General features: G+C 45.4%; 2 protein-coding genes across 2 annotated transcripts in view; one reads left to right on the forward strand and one right to left on the reverse strand.

Moving 5' to 3' along the window:
* The first annotated feature begins 4053 nt into the window (after window positions 1–4053).
* On the forward strand, window positions 4054–8614 carry cdk2ap2 (cyclin dependent kinase 2 associated protein 2). Its single transcript, XM_066679504.1, has 4 exons — window positions 4054–4636; window positions 7073–7164; window positions 7888–8008; window positions 8140–8614. Exons 1-4 carry the CDS (start codon window positions 4582–4584, stop codon window positions 8205–8207), a joined length of 336 nt encoding a protein of 111 aa, XP_066535601.1. The 5' UTR covers window positions 4054–4581; the 3' UTR covers window positions 8208–8614.
* Window positions 8615–9125: 511 nt separating this feature from the next.
* Window positions 9126–18758, reverse strand: part of aip (aryl hydrocarbon receptor interacting protein) — a 10205-nt gene continuing 572 nt past the window's right edge. Inside the window, exons 2-7 of the mRNA XM_066679851.1 lie at window positions 17197–17379; window positions 15710–15898; window positions 15283–15459; window positions 13640–13781; window positions 13071–13300; window positions 9126–11456 (exon numbers count right to left, since the gene is read on the reverse strand). Coding sequence (XP_066535948.1) covers window positions 11451–11456; window positions 13071–13300; window positions 13640–13781; window positions 15283–15459; window positions 15710–15898; window positions 17197–17379 — 927 coding nt within the window. The 3' untranslated portion in view covers window positions 9126–11450. The remainder of the gene's footprint in view (window positions 11457–13070; window positions 13301–13639; window positions 13782–15282; window positions 15460–15709; window positions 15899–17196; window positions 17380–18758) is intronic.

An 18758-nucleotide genomic window follows, 5' to 3' on the forward strand; every position in this document is an offset into this window, starting at 1 on the left:
ACTCTACTCCCAGCTCAGGTCATCCAGGGATTACATGTACTCTTCATCTAGTCAAGAACAAATTCTGGTGGCCAACCCTAGATAAAGATGTCTATGAATTTGTTCATTCTTGTACTGTATGTGCTCAAAGTAAATCAAGTAGGAAACTTCCTGCGGGTTTATTAGAACCTTTGCCAATCCCCACAGACCATGGTCCCATATAAGTTTAGATTTTATTATTGATCTCCCAGTATCTTAAGGTTTCACAACCATTCTAGTAATCATTGATAGATTTTCTAAATCTTGCAGGTTAATACCCATGAAAAAATTACCTACTGCGATGGAAACAGCTGAGGTCATTTTTCAACAGGTTTTTCGACTATATGGTATTCCGGAAGATATTGTTTCTGATCGAGGTCCTCGGTTTACCTCTCATGTTTGGAAAGCGATTTGCAGTCAATTAAATGTTAATGTAAGTCTTACATCAGGGTATCATCCACAGGCTAATGGACAAGTAGAAAGGCTTAATCAAGAAATAGGGAGATTTTTAAGGTCTTATTGTTGGAGATCGCAGAATGACTGGTCACGTTTTTTACCTTGGGCAGAATATGCCCAGAATTCTCTCACCAGCACCTCGACAGGGATCACTCCTTTTCAGTGTGTATTGGGGTATCAACCACAAATGTTCCCTTGGTCAGGAGAACCCTCATCTGTGCCTGCAGTGGATGAATGGATGAGAAGGAGCGAGCAAACATGGGAAGAGGCACATGTACGTTTGCAAAGAGCCATTCGTAGACAGGTAATTCAGGCTAATAAAAGACGTAGAGAGATTACTCCCTTTTACCCAGGACAAAAGGTATGGTTGTCTACCAGAAATATACATTTGAAGTTGCCCAGTAAAAAACTCAGTCCTAGATTTATTGGTCCATTTAGAGTTTTAAAGCAGGTTCCTCCTGTTTCTTATAAGCTAGAGCTACCAGTTTCTTATCGTATGTTATCTCCAACATTTCATGTCTCTTTGCTCAAGCCTATGGGTGTCTCTTCCCAGGTGGAAAATAATGCTGGGATCCCTCCCCCTTCTTTAGATGTGGATGGCTCCCCAGCATATATAGTCAATGAGCTTCTGGACTCCAGGCATCGGGGTGGCCGCTTGTTTTATCTGGTAGACTGGGAGGGGTACGGCCCAGAGGAACGCTCTTGGGTTCCTGCTGGAGATATCTTGGACCCTTCTCTTATTGAGGACTTTCACAGAGATCATCCAGATCGTCCCGCTCCCAGACTCAGGGATCCTAGGGCTTCGGGAGCTGCCCGTCAGAGGGGGAGTTATGTCACATCAGCCCAAGCAGTTTCTCCTCCAAACCACCAGAGGTCACACTCACCTGAGTTCTAACTTAGATTCCTCACCTGTCTCTAATTAGCCAAATCATTTGTAGAGCATTTAAGCTCACTGTTGTGTTCCACAGGTTGTGAAGTATTGTTAGAAATATATTGGCAATTCTCAGCATTAGTGTTTGTATTAGCCTTTCATGGTTTTTTGAATCTTGGCTTTGGACTTGGTTTATTCCTTTGATCTGTTTACCCTTTGGATTATGGTTGTTTTTTCTCGGATGGTCTTCATGGGTTTTTGACTCCTCTTCTACTTGGATTTTTTCTCTTGAATAAACCTTGCAACTGACTTCTCAACATTTTATAAGACTGAAATTTATGACATCATTTATGTCAGCGCTGATTGCACACATCTGCAGCTCCTGGCACGGAAAGTGTTTAGACAGCGCCCCGTGTCAAAGTGTGATCCAGCATCTCAGCTAAAGGATAATGACTAAGCACATCAGCTTCTTCTCTCCTCCTTTGCCATGTGACCGCTACACTCTCACAAATAAAGGTATGGTACAGGTTCATGATTGGTCACAAAAGGAAAGGGTACAAACAGTGTAGTGTATCTTTAAAGGTACAGCGGTGGTGTTAGAGTCCAGTTGTGTTCCTAAAGGTTCATTACATTCTCTTCTCCAGAAGGAGAGGGGGATCTCTGTAAAATTGAATTAGATAACAGTGTAATAAATAAATAATAATAATAATAAAAAACAAATTCGGGCGACACAGTAGCGTAGCAGATAGTGTCTCTGTCACAGCTGCAGGGTCCTGGAGGTTGTGGGTTCGAGTCCTGCTCCGGGTGACTGTCTGTGAGGAGTGTGGTGTGTTCTCCCTGTGTCTTTGTGGGTTTCCTCCGGGTGACTGTCTGTGAGGAGTGTGGTGTGTTCTCCCTGTGTCTGCGTGGGTTTCCTCCGGGTGACTGTCTGTGAGGAGTGTGGTGTGTTCTCTTTGTGTCTGTGTGGGTTTCCTCCGGGTGATTGTCTGTGAGGAGTGTGGTGTGTTCTCTTTGTGTCTGTGTGGGTTTCCTCCGGTGACTGTCTGTGAGGAGTGCGGTGTGTTCTCTTTGTGTCTGCGTGGGTTTCCTCCGGGTCCTCCAGTTTCCTCCCACGCTCCAAAACACACGTTGGTAGGTGGATTGGCGACTCAAAAGTGTCCACAGGTGTGAGTGTGAGAGTGAATTTGCGAGTGTGTGCCACCCTGTAAAGGACTGGTGCCCCCTCAAGGGTGTGTTCCTGCCTTGTGCCCAGTTATTGCAGGAAGGCTCCGGACCCTCCGCCGCCCTGAAATGAATAAGCGCTAACAGACGACTGAATGAATGAATAAACAAAATATAACTCCTGTAGATGAAATGGAGCATATGAAAGCAACACAACTGAAATATATTTAATGAATATAGAAGAAGGTAAAAAAGTTCTCCAACAAAAGCTGACACTTTTACTGAGAGTGTTGTAGTAATGGTGTTATTAATCGATTCAACGGATAATGACTGTGCTTCAGGGTTTGGTTTTAAAACCAGATTCTTGGTTAAGTTCAGTTGTCCTGCTCTATCAACAGCAGCTATGTTGGTGGAGGTGAACAGTGACGACCAGGTAGAAGAGAGAACTCCAGTAGCACTGCTGTGCCTGATCCACTCATTCCTGCACAACACACACCAAATTGATTTGTCAGTAAATGAGTATTAAAAGGCTTAGTCATTGTTGTTGTTATGCTGCTGTGGAGAGTATGTAATAATGACCTTATAAAGGATGCAAAATGGAAGTAGATTACATTCAATCCATTTTTGTTGTTTAAAAATCAATTGGCCAGAGGTTTTCACCTCCATTAGCTAAAGTGTGTTCTGTACTCCATTATTAAATATTCAGGCCTGGACCGTGAAGAGATGGAGCTCCTGGAGAGAGTGACTCTTTCAGACAGCTTCTGATATTATTCCCATGCGGTTTGCACTTTTCACTGAAGAGGAGTGTTCTGTAGTCGACATCATATGAGGATCTCCTGCTCTAACCTGCACTTCTCTGTGACTGAAATGAATCAGACGTTTGGAAATAGATGCATTTATATCTGCCCTAAATTTGACTTATTATTCATTCATTCATTTGCTGTCACACTACATTCTGATCAGCCTTGCAGTGGGTCCAGAGCCTACCTGGAGTCACACACACTCACCCAGTCACTGATCTAGACTCTCACACACTCACCCAAACAGTTCACCCAGTCACTGATCCAGACTCTCACACACTCACCCAGACACTCACACACTCACCCAGACTCTCACACACTCGCTGATCCAGACACTCACACACTCACCCAGACTCTCACACACTCACCCAGACACTCACCCAAACAGTTCACCCAGTCACTGATCCAGGCACTCACTGATCCAGACTCTCACACACTCACCCAAACACTTCACCCAGTCACTCATCCTGACACCCACACACTCCTCCACTCACACACATTCATCCAGTCACTCACACACACACACCTGTGGGCAGTTTCACACATTCACCCACTCACTCAGTCACACACAATTACAAACAACATCAAAAATAAATATAATAAACTACACAGTGAAATGAATGGACGAACAGAGCAAAATAAACACAAATAAACCATAACGGCTGTACTACGTCATTATGCTGAAACGGAGTGACGTGATGACGCGGCACGCACGAGCCTGCGTGATGACGCAGGCGGGTTTTTTTTCCCGGTGGGGAAAGAAGCGGCGTCGGTGTTTTTTGAAACCGCTCTGAGTTAAGGTCTTTTTACGATTTATTCTGGGTTTTTAACGACCGGACCGGGCCTCCGCGGCAGCGAACCGTCTCTGAGTAGTTACAAGGGTCAAAACCGGCGGTTCTGGAGTGAGCAGGGCTTAACAGAGTGCAGTTTTCCGCGGGGGTGTTTTGTCTTAACGCTACCCGTAAACGTAGTGAATGAGAGCCACTGTCACTCCTCTCACTTTTATCCTGGATTCACAAACAACTCCAAACGACCAGAGCGCGCTGGAGTTCTGAAATCCCCGGGAAAAGGCGGCGAGACTGAAAAGCAGAAGGGTTTGAGGTGAAGTTTGAGCCAGAGTTTTAGTTATTTGCCGGTTATCGACAACAGCGAACGACATCTCCCTTTAATCCGCTTATTAACGGCGTATAAACGCACTGCTGTCGGTATTAATACGTTGTTACTGAGATAAGAGTCACACCTGCCACAAAAACGGCGCACCAAACTGATCACAGCATGAGTTATAAACCCATAGCTCCTGCACCAACTGGATCCAACCACACACCCCCAGGTGAGGCGTTCATTCAACTTTAACTTCAAATAGAATGACTTTTAATCGTGCTTTGTTTGTGTGAGTGTGTGTGTGTGTGTGTGTGTGTGTGTGAGGGGTAATTGAGTAATTACACTGTAATGTGCTATGGCACATACCTAAAGCTATTAAAGGTGCAGTTTGTCATTTCACCACCAAAAGTAACATTACAGCGGTTATTAAAGTGACTATAAAGTGACACTCGAATGAAAAGGTTTACGTTTGATTTGTCGTTCTTGATGGAGTCCGTTTATTCAGTCCATGGCCGTCCAGACCGGTAGGTGTCAGTGCAACAGGAACAGACGGCTGATGGCTGCTTTAAAGATGCAGTAGTCAGTTTCACCAATTTGTGCGTGTTATTGTAGTTCAGTACCCGAGCCACCAGATGTCGCACGTCCCGACTCCCGACCAGTGCCTCACTCAAGGCGACATCCAGTGGCCAACAATAACACTGTTCCACTCTGTGCATTCAGTGTAGTCAAGTTATAGAGTGTTCTGTGGTTACATTGTGGACCTATTAAGACAAAAGAGATTGAGAAAACGTGTTAAATATGGGTCCTTTAACACTGCTCCCGTGTTTGATTTAAGTCACTGATTGGATTGTTGACTGGACTTGAGATATTTGCTATTTTTATTGTTTTTATTAAAATATTCTTGAAATAATGGCATTAATGAGTCCATAATGAACACAAAGAACCCCCCCCCCTCTCTCTCTCTCTCTCTCCTCTCCCCTCTTGCTTGCTCTCTCTCTCTCTCCTCTCTCGCTCTCTCTTCTCCCTCCCCCTCTCTCTCTCTCTCTCCTCTCTCTCTCCCCCTCTCTCCCTCTCTCTGTTCTGGTGAAAGTTCAGGGAGGTCAAACTGGTCAAACTGAGACTGGGTTAAAGGGAGAGTAGCAGAGGTCAGTGCCACCTGTTATTCATTACATAAATGTTTTCAAGGCGCCGTATTGTGAGAGGGTGAATAGTGTCTCGTTCATTACGACACTAAGCTGATGTGAGCAGTGGCGACGTGCCAGAGCTTCCGGCCTCCGACTTTAAACTAAACAAGAGCTTCCCCTGAGCAACACCTCCCCGCAGCTTAAAGGAGCAGTAAGGCATTATTATAAATAACACGGGCAAGAAAAATATATATGAAAGCAGTTATTTATTCCTTTTACGTTTTTCTCCACGTGGGGCATCTCACATGAGACGGAGAACCGTGCTGCTTTCTGCTCCTTGAATGAATCAGTTTATGCTCTAAAGAGCCAGGCCACCACAAGGGGGGCCAAATCTGTTCAAAAGATTGAGAATGAGTGAATTCAGCTACAGCCACACGGTGGTGGGTTTGAGTCCCGCTCCGGGTGACTGTCTGTGAGGAGCGTGGTGTGTTCTCCCTGTGTCTGTGTGGGTTTCCTCCGGGTGACTGTCTGTGAGGAGCGTGGTGTGTTCTCCCTGTGTCTGCGTGGGTTTCCTCCGGGTGACTGTCTGTGAGGAGTATGGTGTGTTCTCCCTGTGTCTGCGTGGGTTTCCTCCGGGTGACTGTCTGTGAGGAGTGTGGTGTGTTCTCCCTGTGTCTGCGTGGGCTTCCTCCGGGTGACTGTCTGTGAGGAGCGTGGTGTGTTCTCTCTGTGTCTGTGTGGGTTTCCTCCGGGTGACTGTCTGTGAGGAGCGTGGTGTGTTCTCCCTGTGTCTGCGTGGGCTTCCTCCGGGTGACTGTCTGTGAGGAGTGTGGTGTGTTCTCTCTGTGTCTGTGTGGGTTTCCTCCGGGTGACTGTCTGTGAGGAGCGTGGTGTGTTCTCCCTGTGTCTGCGTGGGTTTCCTCCGGGTGACTGTCTGTGAGGAGCGTGGTGTGTTCTCCCTGTGTCTGTGTGGGTTTCCTCCGGGTGACTGTCTGTGAGGAGCGTGGTGTGTTCTCTCTGTGTCTGCGTGGGTTTCCTCCGGGTGACTGTCTGTGAGGAGCGTGGTGTGTTCTCCCTGTGTCTGCGTGGGCTTCCTCCGGGTGACTGTCTGTGAGGAACGTGGTGTGTTCTCTCTGTGTCTGCGTGGGTTTCCTCCGGGTGACTGTCTGTGAGGAGTGTGGTGTGTTCTCTCTGTGTCTGTGTGGGTTTCCTCCGGGTGACTGTCTGTGAGGAGTGTGGTGTGTTCTCTCTGTGTCTGCATGGGTTTCCTCCCACAGTCCAAAAACACATGTTGGTAGGTGGGTTGGAGACTCAAAAGTGTCCGTAGGTGTGAGGGTGTGTTGCACCATGAAGGACTGGCACCCCCTTCAGGGTGTGTCCTGCTTTGCGCCCAGTGATTCCAAGTAGGCTCTGGACCTTTAAAATATGTCTGGAACTCCTGGTGGCCTCGTGCTTCCTGTGTTTACAGACGGTGTGGGCGCTAAAAGCTAGCCTTTTTGTAAAGACTTGGAGTGTAATATCCTCTCCTTGTTTTCTCTCAGGGTCCTGTGGCTCTTCTCCGTCTCTTCCCTCCTCTTCCACCTTCAGACCTGTGTTCAGTGACTTCGGTCCACCGTCGATGGGCTTCGTACAGGTACGAGAGCTCAGTCACAGTGACTGGGCCTTCACTATTTCCTGGCACCATAGCTTATATTTGTGGTCGATATATTGTTCCAGGAATAATCGTGATAAACTTTATTATTGCCATTTTACGATCTCTATATATCACTGATATAAAAATAATGTAATACCATAATAATGTAGTTACATCACTTTAAAGAACAACTAACTTTTAGAAGAAAATCCTTGTTATAAAGATATTCAGATACTGGAATCTAAAAAATGTTTAAATATCTTAATTAAATAAAACAAATAAAACAAAAATACTGTTTTTGAGCGAATCAACATAACGATATTTATATATTATTGCTGAACTCAATATCGGCCATGTTTGTTTACACGAGAATTAACAGAGAGGTTTTAGCAGTGACCGTAAACAGAGCGGTGATAATGAGGTCAGCAAGAATTATTCAGTAAATGTCCATATTTTACGCGATACATCACTCAGCACACACTTCCAGTCATGTGACCACACCGCAGCAGCCTAAACACACCTGGATATCCACTTCAGCTGCGCACCCACTCTGTGTTTTCTCGAGTAAGGTTTTGTAGCTTTGTCTCTGTCGTGTTTGAGACGATATAAACACCACCCTCCGGTGTCTGAGCGTAAAGAAGCGCGCTGGAGTTCACCGCTGCTGCATATTTCTCCTGATCCTGGATCAGTGTGTCACTGTGGTCTCCGTCTGTGTGTCTGCAGCCGGTGAAGGTTTCTCAGGGCTCCACCTACAGCGAGCTGCTGTCCGTCATCGAGGAGATGAGTCGGGAAATACGTCCCACCTACGCCGGCAGCAAAAGCGCCATGGAGAGACTCAAGAGAGGTGCTCTGTGTTTTTCACGTCACGTGTCGGTGATTTTGTGGCTGATGGGTCTTTCGTGGTGATGATCAAATTTGTTTCATTTCACTTGTTTGTTGTCATCAGCCTTAACTCTACCCTTTCTTCTCTTTCAGGAATAATCCACGCTCGCGCTTTAGTGAGGGAGTGTTTAGCCGAAACCGAGAGGAGCGCTCGCACATAACACACACCCTGTTCCTCTTCTGCTTTTTCTTTTTCTTCCTGAGCTTCTTTTGAATAATTCAGGCATCCGTTCTGTCATCTTCCCTCCGTTGCGTTTTTCTTAAACCTGCTGTAGGTCCGCTGCATAAAATCGCTGTCCAAAAATACGTTTCTCCAAAATACCAGCTTTAAAAAGTGGAAGCCAAAATGTTACAAGTGAATGTAAGTAAAAAGATGAAACCTCAGGTGGTTTCGGGGTGTTTCTATCGGTCGGTTCATGACGTCTTCGCGGTTCAGAGGGGGGAGTGGTGGCTTGTTTTTGGGCAGCAATGCTATGCGCTCCTGGATCAGTGCTTCTTCCTGTTAGCACAAGTTTTATAAACTTTTGCAGTTCTGTATTTAAATATAAAAATCAATAAAAAGGTTTTGCAATTAAATATTCACATGGGCCCCATCTGTGTTTTCACTCTGCTCTTACTCACACACACTCATGCAGCGCTTGTCCGTCTGCAGCAGGGGGCGGAGTTATAAGAACTGGAAGGAAATATGAACCATACAAAACCTGACAAACCAGCACACACACACACACACAGAGTACCAGGCCACAGCACAACCAAGTAAATCTTTATATTCTGTTAATCCGCATTAATCCAGGAAAGAGTGCACTGCCCTGATTCACCTCAGTTTAGGATTGTCACCCGTCGCCGGTCTGTGTCCATCCTCGTTTCTGTCGGTCGACGCTCCTCCGCTGCAGCACGAGTTGAACCGGTGTGATCTTTTCTGACGGAGCATCGTTAACTGTAGTCCGTCAGAGCCGCCTCCGAGTCCTAACGCCTGCCCCAGGATTCAGGATTCAGGATCTCTGGCAGCAAGGAGCGTGAATGACAGTGACAGGCCTGTCCTGATTTCCTCGTTATAAGGAGAGTATCCAAGAAAGTGTGGACGCAGTCAATAAGTCATTTCATATATACTTTACTTTATTTGGCTTCTGTTAAGACACAGAGTCTGCTCTTTCAGTGAGAGACACACAAACGTAAGGCATATTACCACACACACACCCTTCTTTCATCTGTGGCGGTGCACTGTAGAACAACTACAGAACTGACTGTGAACACCTTCAAACTGCTTTACTATGAAAAAGGGGAATAAAGGCTTTGTTTAGACGCGAGTTAAAACCGTGTGCAAAAGTTTGACTTCCACAAATGATTTGGGGTGATTTTCTGAGTGAAAATATATAAACCACAATCTCTACAGAGAGCACCCTTCTGTATATTTCAGCGTATGACTTCTGTTCGAGTTTAAAGTGTGAGATGTGTTTGTTAAAACTGCACGGGGAGGAGAACTCTGTGTAAAACCTGAACTCGTCACTCACTCGAGAGCCGTGGCTCATACTGCGGATAAACCCAGCTCTGAACGTTAGTAATTATGGTGTTTCAATATTTTGACTCCACTTTAACTCAGTGTGAAGAAGACGTTTCCACCTCTGAGCTCTGATCCACTTTTCTTTGAATATTCCTTCAATGTGAACACACACTACTCAAATCATTCAGTTCAGAGAAGCGCAGCACACCCCACGTCACAAAACACGAGGGGTCCCCAGTTCCTCACAGTTACACAGCGCTGCTTTAACACTGGGATAAAACATGCGTAAAATATTAAGTTTAATTTTTCCTCCTCAATCTTTTCAATGAAGTCAATTAAAAAGTAATTGTGAATCGATCGAACTGTGGAATTGTGCTTTCTTTTGAAGACATTTTCACTGCCTTTTACTTTTTAACACCCCATTAGAGACGGGCTCAAACTTTTGCACACAGCTGTAGAAAATAATGTTCTGAGTTCGTGTGTGTGTCAGTGAAGAGGAGACAAACGACGGTACACGTGTTTACATTTAAAGATTACACAGGACGATATAAATGAGATTATAACGAGAAAGAAACTATCAAAGGTTCAGAGACACATCAGATAAACAGAAGAGGACAGGGCTGGGGACGATACATCGTTTTCCTAATCATCATCACAGCACAGGCCACTGCAACCATGATAGCTACGTAACAGCAGGTAAAAGTGGCCCAAAAAAATCGATTTTTTCTGTCGTAGTGTGAACAGCAAACAACTGAATCTGGATCTGGATCTGGGCTGTTTTCAAACGTGGTCCTGAAATCCAATAATTAACCCATACTCTGCAGCGTGTCACGCCACTTCTGCGTTCCTCGTGTCAGATGCAGCTCCCCTGAAATGTTGAACTCTCAGTCACTTCTCGCGTCTGCTTCAGAGACCCTATGTTTGTGAGAGACACCCTTCGAAAGGAGGTATTCTTTCAGACAAACATCAAGATTATAACAACCTTTTAGCTCAGCTTTTAAAGTTTTAAAGTCTCTCTTTCAGAAAGAAGTTATTGCCGCTGCTTTGGGTCCTGGATAAACATAGTTCATATTAAAATGGCCTTAAAAAATAGATGTGTGTCACTTCTGCCTGCCTACGTGTTTTTATTTGTCTACAACAAGGATGTCGTACTTCGGGGGGGGGGGGGGGGGCAGCTGTCGCTCCCAACTGCTTTTAGGAAATAAGCTGTGCCACATTTTTTTTTTATCACTAATATTTTTTAAAGACATTAGCGTGTTTTTCTAGCAACTGTAGCTCCATGAAGCTAACATTAGTTTATTTCAACTTCCCATTCCACATTAAATGGAGGAGCAGTTTTCTCTTAATTTTTACCCAGAGCTCTTCATAAATACATCACCAGCTCCACACCCCAACCTCCTCCTGCACGTCTTCTCAAAGCACTGCTCACGCATCATTAGAGCTCAACACGCTCGCAGGAGCACACTCACGGCCCGGTGTGGGATATGGGATTCTGCTGAGGGCTGGACCTTCCTTTAATCTCCTTTTTCTGAGATTTATTCTCCGAGAATTAAGAGGATTTCATTTCTGTTGGGTGCCTTCTCCGTTGTTTTAATTTACAGTTCTAGTGAAACAAGGATTTAAATATAAAAGGAGAGCGATCCTCTTCCTCTCTAAACTAAACCAAACACTTCTGCTTACGTTTCTTTTCATACAGGGGTCTATTACTGACATATAATCATCTTGTGTGTGATAATAAGGATAAAGGTGATAAAGGATGGAGGGATGAATGTGAGGAAATAAAAGGAGGAATCTGTCCGTGTCTTGGAACGTGGGGGAAAACAAACGGAAATGTTTTGCTCCAATTTTACACTCGCTCCAACACACTTCTCCTCAAACGATAAGTGAAACATCCAGGAGTCTCTCAGCTCTGAAAGAGAATCAAAAATAATTCCATCAACAGAGAATAGAAGAGCGAGTGATAGCAGAATAAAATTAATGTCTTTTAAATATTTATTTTTATATACACACATGGTTAATTCATCATTCATTCATTCATTGTCAACCCACGCAGACACAGGGAGAACACACCACACTCCTCACAGACAGTCACCCGGAGGAAACCCACGCAGACACAGGGAGAACACACCACACTCCTCACAGACAGTCACCCGGAGGAAACCCACGCAGACACAGGGAGAACACACCACACTCCTCACAGACAGTCACCCGGAGGAAACCCACGCAGACACAGAGAAAACACACCACACTCCTCACAGACAGTCACCCGGAGGAAACCCACGCAGACACAGGGAGAACACACCACACTCCTCATAGACAGTCACCCGGAGGAAACCCACACAGACACAGAGAGAACACACTACACTCCTCACAGACAGTCCCCCGGAGGAAACACACGCAGACACAGAGAGAACACACCACACTCCTCGCAGACAGTCACCCGGAGGAAACCCACGCAGACACAGAGAGAACACACCACACTCCCCACAGACAGTCCCCCGGAGGAAACCCACGCAGACACAGGGAGAACACACCACACTTCTCACAGACACTCACCCGGAGGAAACCCACGCAGACACAAGAGCTGTGACAGAGACACTACCTGCTGCTGCACCACTGTGCCACCCTTATATTATTTTTTTATATTTAGGTTAATGGAACTAGAGAGAATTCCACAAAGCAGGATTTCTCAGTTAGCCCAAAACTGAAGACTGCCCAATAGGAATTACCCTCAGCTCTGATCCTATTGGACAGGCTTGACTTTGGGCTTAATTTATCTCACAAGATCAATTCTCTAACCTTTAACCAACAGCTGCCCGACAGGACATAAAGGAGACATCTATGACTGGGGGGAAATGCATTTTGTTCACGTTCTGAAGCCCCATGTCTTTTAAGGTTGAATGGTAGGTTTGGGGAGAAAAGTGTCTGTAAGTGTTTATTCACTGTTTGAATTCCCACAGAAACTCGAGCTGTTTAGTTTTGTAGCACCTTCTCTCTGTGTTTATTTTCATGCAGTTAGCGCTCTCCTGAATTTAGAGTCAGTTCCACCTTAAGTAATGTAACTGTAACAGCAGAAATAAGTCAGTGTTACCCCCCTATGGAGCAGGAATAGAGCAACATCCTCATCTCGGTCGGTGCTTTTCAGCGTTTGGAGTCTCTCCGTTGTCTAAAAACCTCCAGATGGCGTTTCTCTGCCGTGAGCAGAGAGAGAGAAAGCCTAGCACCGGACCCAGACACTTTGTTTTTTTACCCATTTACAGACACTGGGGCTTCGTAAACACATTAGAGCGGTTTCCAGAGCAAACCCACTGTAGAGCAGCACATGGAGAGGAGACACACTATAAAACAGTGTTTTTAAAATTAAAATGGTGAACTTCACCTTTAAGATTCCATCTACAAACATTTTATTTTCATTAATCCACTCTCAGAGGCATATTAAGTTAATAATTGTAGCCAGGCTTTAGTCCCCAAAGCTTTGTGTGAACATGTCCACTCCAGACTAGTGCCTGAGTCAGATACTGACCGTAGTTGCTGTAGGTGAAGTGCTGCTGTAGCTGAAGAGGTTTCTATAGATCCCCTTCTCCTCTTTATCTTTCACTCGGATGCGCTCCTCCATCGCTCGGATCTCTTTGGCCACGGCCGGGCCCAGGGACGGGTCCAAGGCCAAAACTTTCTCAAAATCTGCCCTGGCCTCGGCCTGGTTCCAGACGGCAGCGTGGGCCTTCCCCCTCTTAAAATACGCCTTCACGTTATCTACAGGAAGGAAACAGACTGAGGACTCAACACACAACCAGGCTGTGAAACCTGAGCTCCGGCAAAGACAGCAGTGAACAGTGAACAGGGCACTTAGAAACGAACGAATTAGAAAAGAGAAAGGGCAATGCCAGCAAACAAGCCACAAGCCAGTTATTAAAACGGCTTCTGCATTGTACAGAAACATAGGACATACACCGCCAACTCCAAACTGTTCATCGGCCTCTGTCACAGTTTAGAAACCCATTTCCTCTAATATCTGGATACGCAGAGCACACTCTTACACTTCTCTAAAAGGAACTCACACAGTCTGCGAGCTGAGTTCTGAGCTGTGTTTACCTTCATATTTGTTGAGGAGCGATGAACAGTGGTCCAGCACCTCGTAGTATTCACCCAGCATCAGTTTACACTGGCAGTAATTCAGCAGGAGCGGAGTGATCATCATGTCCAGTTTAATCCACGCCACATCTCCTGGCTGCTCCTGGACGCAGGGACAATTCAGAGAAATTGTTAACCCTCTGGAGTCTAATGATAGTTTCTCTGGGGGTTTTTCCTCCCATATCTTTTTAAATTTGTTTTCTTAAAAGGCACCTGCATGGAACATAACACTCATATATTTTAGATTAAAATGTTCAGAACAATCTCAGCTCTCTGTAAATGATGCCCATGAAAAATTAAAAAACCTGAAAAATTAAAGTCAGTTTTTTAGAAGTTCTTCATTTCTCTGGTGAAACGTAACTAGACTCACGTGGATGAATAGTTTTGTGCTTGTAATGGATTCACCAGAGTCTTACGTTCACAAAAGTAGTGGAATTTATGAATAAAATAGTCTGTTAATGTCTAAATAGTGTGTTGATGTCATGCTCAAGTTCGCAGATGACACTGCAGTGATAGGACGCATCACTGATGGAGATGAAGAGGCCTACGGGAGGGAAGTGACCGGGCTGGTAGCATGGTGTGAGGACAACAACCTCACCCTCAACACCCCAGAATACTCAGAAATTTTATAGCTGTGTCATCGAAAGCCTCCTGACCAGCTGTGTCACTGTGTGGTACGGCAGCACGACTGTGATGGACCGAAAACGCTTTCAGAGGGTGGTGAAGACTGCTGAGAAGATCACCAGGACTCCACTACCCTCTCTGCAAAGCATCTACCACCAGAGAGTCCGCAGGAGAGCTGCCTCCATCCTTAAAGACCCCATCCACCCCCAGCATGGACTCTTCACGCTTCTGCCCTCAGGCCGGAGGTACAGAAGTGTCAAAGGAAAGACCACTAGGTTAAAGAACTCTTTCTTCCCCTCTGCCATTAGACTCCTGAACCTACCTCAGACATAACCTGCACTTTACTGTCAACACGTTTACATGCCTCTGTCATTCACTGTCACACAAACGATTGTTTCTACTTATTGCTGTTTGTGATTGTAGCACTCGTTCACTTTACCGTTCACCTATGTATATATCTCAGTGAACTGTGCACTTTATTAGTGATCTAGTTATTCGTTGTATTTTCTCTTTCATTTGACACATTCTTGGTGAGGAGCAAAAGAAAGAATTTCATTGAACACTCAATTTTTCCTCATTTTAAATCTCTCTGTGATGTTGACGAAGCACAGAGGCTGTGTGACACGATGAGTAAGTCCTTAGTGACACATTACAGATGAGGGGCAGATTGAGGAACTAATCCCCCAGTTAAGACCAGGGCGAGGGGCAGATGAGGCGTTTCTCAAGCTTTCTTTTTGAGCTCAAACGACCTTGTGTACACAGTCACGTACGACTTTGTGATGAAATGAAATCGAAAGAGTAGATTCCACAGGTTCAGAAAGTGTGTGAACTGTATTTATGAACTATATTATTGGCAAGTTATTAACAGAAACATTAAAAACACGGAAATGCCATGATTTTCAACCCCAGGGTTCATAAAATGATAAATCTGATGCTGCCTTGTAATCCTCAAAATCAAGTGTTTTAGCGCCAGGTCTCACCTTCATCTGCAGGTTCTTGAGGCAGGCGATGGCGTTGTAGTACTTCTCTGCAGCAGCAGTGATCTCTCCCTTCTTAAAGAGAGCGTTTCCCTCCTCATGGATCTGAGGAACGGCCTGCAGTTTCTCCTCATCCGTCATCGCCCATGTCTCCAGCGCAAAGGAACCAGGGCGCAACACCTGGGGAAGGACAGGATCTCAGTGCCAAGTGTGGGCTTTAAAACCAGCCAGAATTGCCCTGTTAATTACCAATTAATTACCACGTTCCCTGGACTGAATGAGCCCCGTCCCAAGCCGTCAATGATGAACACATTTGCAGTAAGACAAGCTCCTCCAGTGACAGGAGTGGGGTTAATTCTGCCCTCTGAAGATCCTACATTAAAACCTTGACAACACCTGTTCTAAACCAGGATCCCGTCCTCTCCCTCACCTCCAGGAGCTCGATGGTGAAGACCAGGGGCTGGGGGTTGGCCTGAAGGTGGTCCAGATCAGCGTGGCCCAGAGTGTGGTGAGAGTGAACCTGAGCGATTCCACAGCAGTGTCTTTGCCCCTCCAGAGGATCCTTCCCCACGCTGATGTTCCTTAGAGACTGAGACACCAGCGGGTACAGGGCGGTGTGCTACAGCGGCAAACGCAGAACAGACAACAGGACACGTTAAAAACACTGAACTCCTATCAGGACCTACCTGTGAACTGGAATTTGAAGGTGTGCATCAACAAACACATGTGAAAACATTAAAGGTGGGTTTCAGAAATGTTCTACATATCACTGATCGGTCCTCGGTGGTCACACAGGGCGAAACGCACGGGGCGAAACGCACGGGGAGAAACGCACGGGGACAAAACGCACAGGGACTAAACGCACGGGGAGAAATGACAGTGGCTTGTGTGTGGGAGAGCCATAAATCAACACACGGCAACATAATTCTGTAAATGTTCCTGTAAAGTGCGCAGGGGTGTGCCTGCGGGAGCTCGGGTGGGCTCTGCCCCTCCAGAGGAATCATCTGACCGTCCAATGAAAAATCTCCGTTAAAGCTGTTTTTTGAACATGGTCTTATTCATTATTTTCCCTTCTTTGTCCTTTATTCTTTTCACTTGCTTCTGGTTTGTTCTTGTTTTTTAGTGGTAGTTGTTGTTGGTTTATTATTGACACAGTGCGCGAGGAAAAGAAAGCAACAGCATTTTTGTCCATACTTTGCCTGAGGGAGAATGGGAGAGAGAGAGGAGTAACAGGACACAGAAGGAGAAAAATAGTGGGAGAGGCAGAGGGAGAACGAGAGAAAGATTTGGGGGGAGAAGTAGTGGTAGAGGGAGAGAAAGAGCAAGAGAAAGAGTGAAGAAGTAAGGGAGAGAGAGAAGTAGCAGGACAGGGAGTGTGAGATAAAGGGGAGAGGGAGAGAAAGAGCAAGAGAAAGAGTGGAGGAGTGAGGGAGAGAGAGAAGTAGCAGGAGAAAGAGCGGGAGAGGGAGAGAAAGAGCAAGAGAAAAAGTGGAGAAGTGAGGGAAAGAGAGAAGTAGCAGGAAAGCAAGTGTGAGATAAAGAGGAGAGGGAGAGAAACAGCAAGAGAAAGAGTGGAGAAGTGAGGGAGAGAGAGAAGTATCAGGAGAAGGAGCGGAAGAGGGAGAGAAAGAACAAGAGAAAGAGTGAAGGAGGAGAGGAAGAGAGAGAAGTAGAAGGACCAGCCTAAACCCTCTACAAAAACTGGATGCTGTTTTCTCTCTTCCTTTAGTCACTTTCTTTCTCAAAATGAGCCGATGCACTTGTTTACATATCGTAACATTAATATCATTGCCCCCTAATGATCCATATACCCACCCAACCCTCACAGCTCAGTAATGATGGAGCCTAAGCCAGGTTTGGTCACTCACTGGTGGTTTATTATTAATTGTAAATCTGTCTCGACCTGTCCTTGCTCACCTTTACGTCGCAGGTGAAGTCTGCGATTTCTCCCTTTCGCATCGTGGTGACCACTCTCTCCCAAACCGGCAGCTTAAACTTCTTCCCCAGGATCAGCTCCATGGGTTTACTCCGCCCTCCCATCATCCTGGAATCGTCCAAAACCGTGCCGTCACACAGACTGGTGCGGTAATGAAACATCACCTGGAGATATTACACACACACACACACACACACACACACACACACAGAGGGATATCACATCCATTAGATGTTTGTGGACACCTGCTCATCCAACATGTCTTCTGACACAGGAACACTGCTGTAAGGATTTGAAGGCAGCCACAAAAACATTAGTGAGGCCAGGACCTGATGCTGGATGATTACATTTAGATTTAGATGGTGATGGATGGAGCTGCATTAGACCTGTCACATCGCACCCCTCGGTCTGTTACGGAAGCCTCTTTTTGTGGTCGATGTATTGCCTCAGAGATAACTGTGATCAACGATGATATTATCAGTTTAAGACCATGTTTATGCCACTGATATCATGATGATATAATGTCCTGATAATACAATTACACCACTTTAAAGAGCGATGACATTTCAGAAAAACCTAGAAACACTCAGACAATGAAATTGGAATTTACATAATGTTTAAATAAAACCACTTGTTTCAAACAAATCCACAAAAATGGCTCCAGAAGAGAGAGAGCGGAGAAGAGGATGGAGCGAGTGGCAAAAGAAACACGGTTAAATTCATTGTTATGTGAAGAAAAATGGCAGTAAACACAGCCTGTGATACTGAGGTCAGCAGACGTTCCTGAGGTGATGTCCATGTGCTGTACGATGAGTCAATAACGTAATTGTGACTAAACTAAACTATCGTTTATCACAATATTTTCTGAAGCAACAGGAAATCAACCACATAAACAGCGACTGTACCAGGCTCCATCGCTCCAGAGTGTGTCTCACTGCTCCACAGCCCTGCGCAGGGGCTTTACAAAGCACCAGACTAACTGTAACACACTGGAGCAGCTGCACATGAGTCCCAGGTCCTCGTGACTAAGGACAAGCATTAAGGTGTGCAGCAGAGATGGGGATGAGATGGGATTCAGATGCAACATCAGCACCTGTCCTCAGTAATCTTTATGTGGCAATCAAATCCTCACAGCAGTGCTCTAAAATGCAGCACGAAGCATATCCTCGAAATAACAGCAGTAACCTTCCCATGAGCTTTAAGAGCGTGTTGGTTCTTATTCTTATGGAATGACTCTGGGACAAAGAATGTAAACAAACGTAAACATAAGGGTATCTGCTTTTTAAAAAAAAACATGATCCGATAACTTCGATCTCCTTACTGCTCTGTTCATCTGACATTTAAAAGTGTTTTGAACCAGGAGGAGTTTAAACACGGCTAAATTTTATTTAATTTTAAAGAGAAAATAACCAAAACTATTAAGGTGACGTTGGTCTTCTCTCCTTTTCTAATTCTCCATTCCACCTTAAATGAAGACGTGGTGACACTGGGGACTGTGCAGACAGCCCTTATTCCAAGTCTCCTTTCCACCTTAAATGGTGAA

Source organism: Hoplias malabaricus, chromosome 8 (genome assembly GCF_029633855.1).
Source record: "Hoplias malabaricus isolate fHopMal1 chromosome 8, fHopMal1.hap1, whole genome shotgun sequence".
Classification (NCBI taxonomy): Eukaryota; Metazoa; Chordata; class Actinopteri; order Characiformes; family Erythrinidae; genus Hoplias; species Hoplias malabaricus.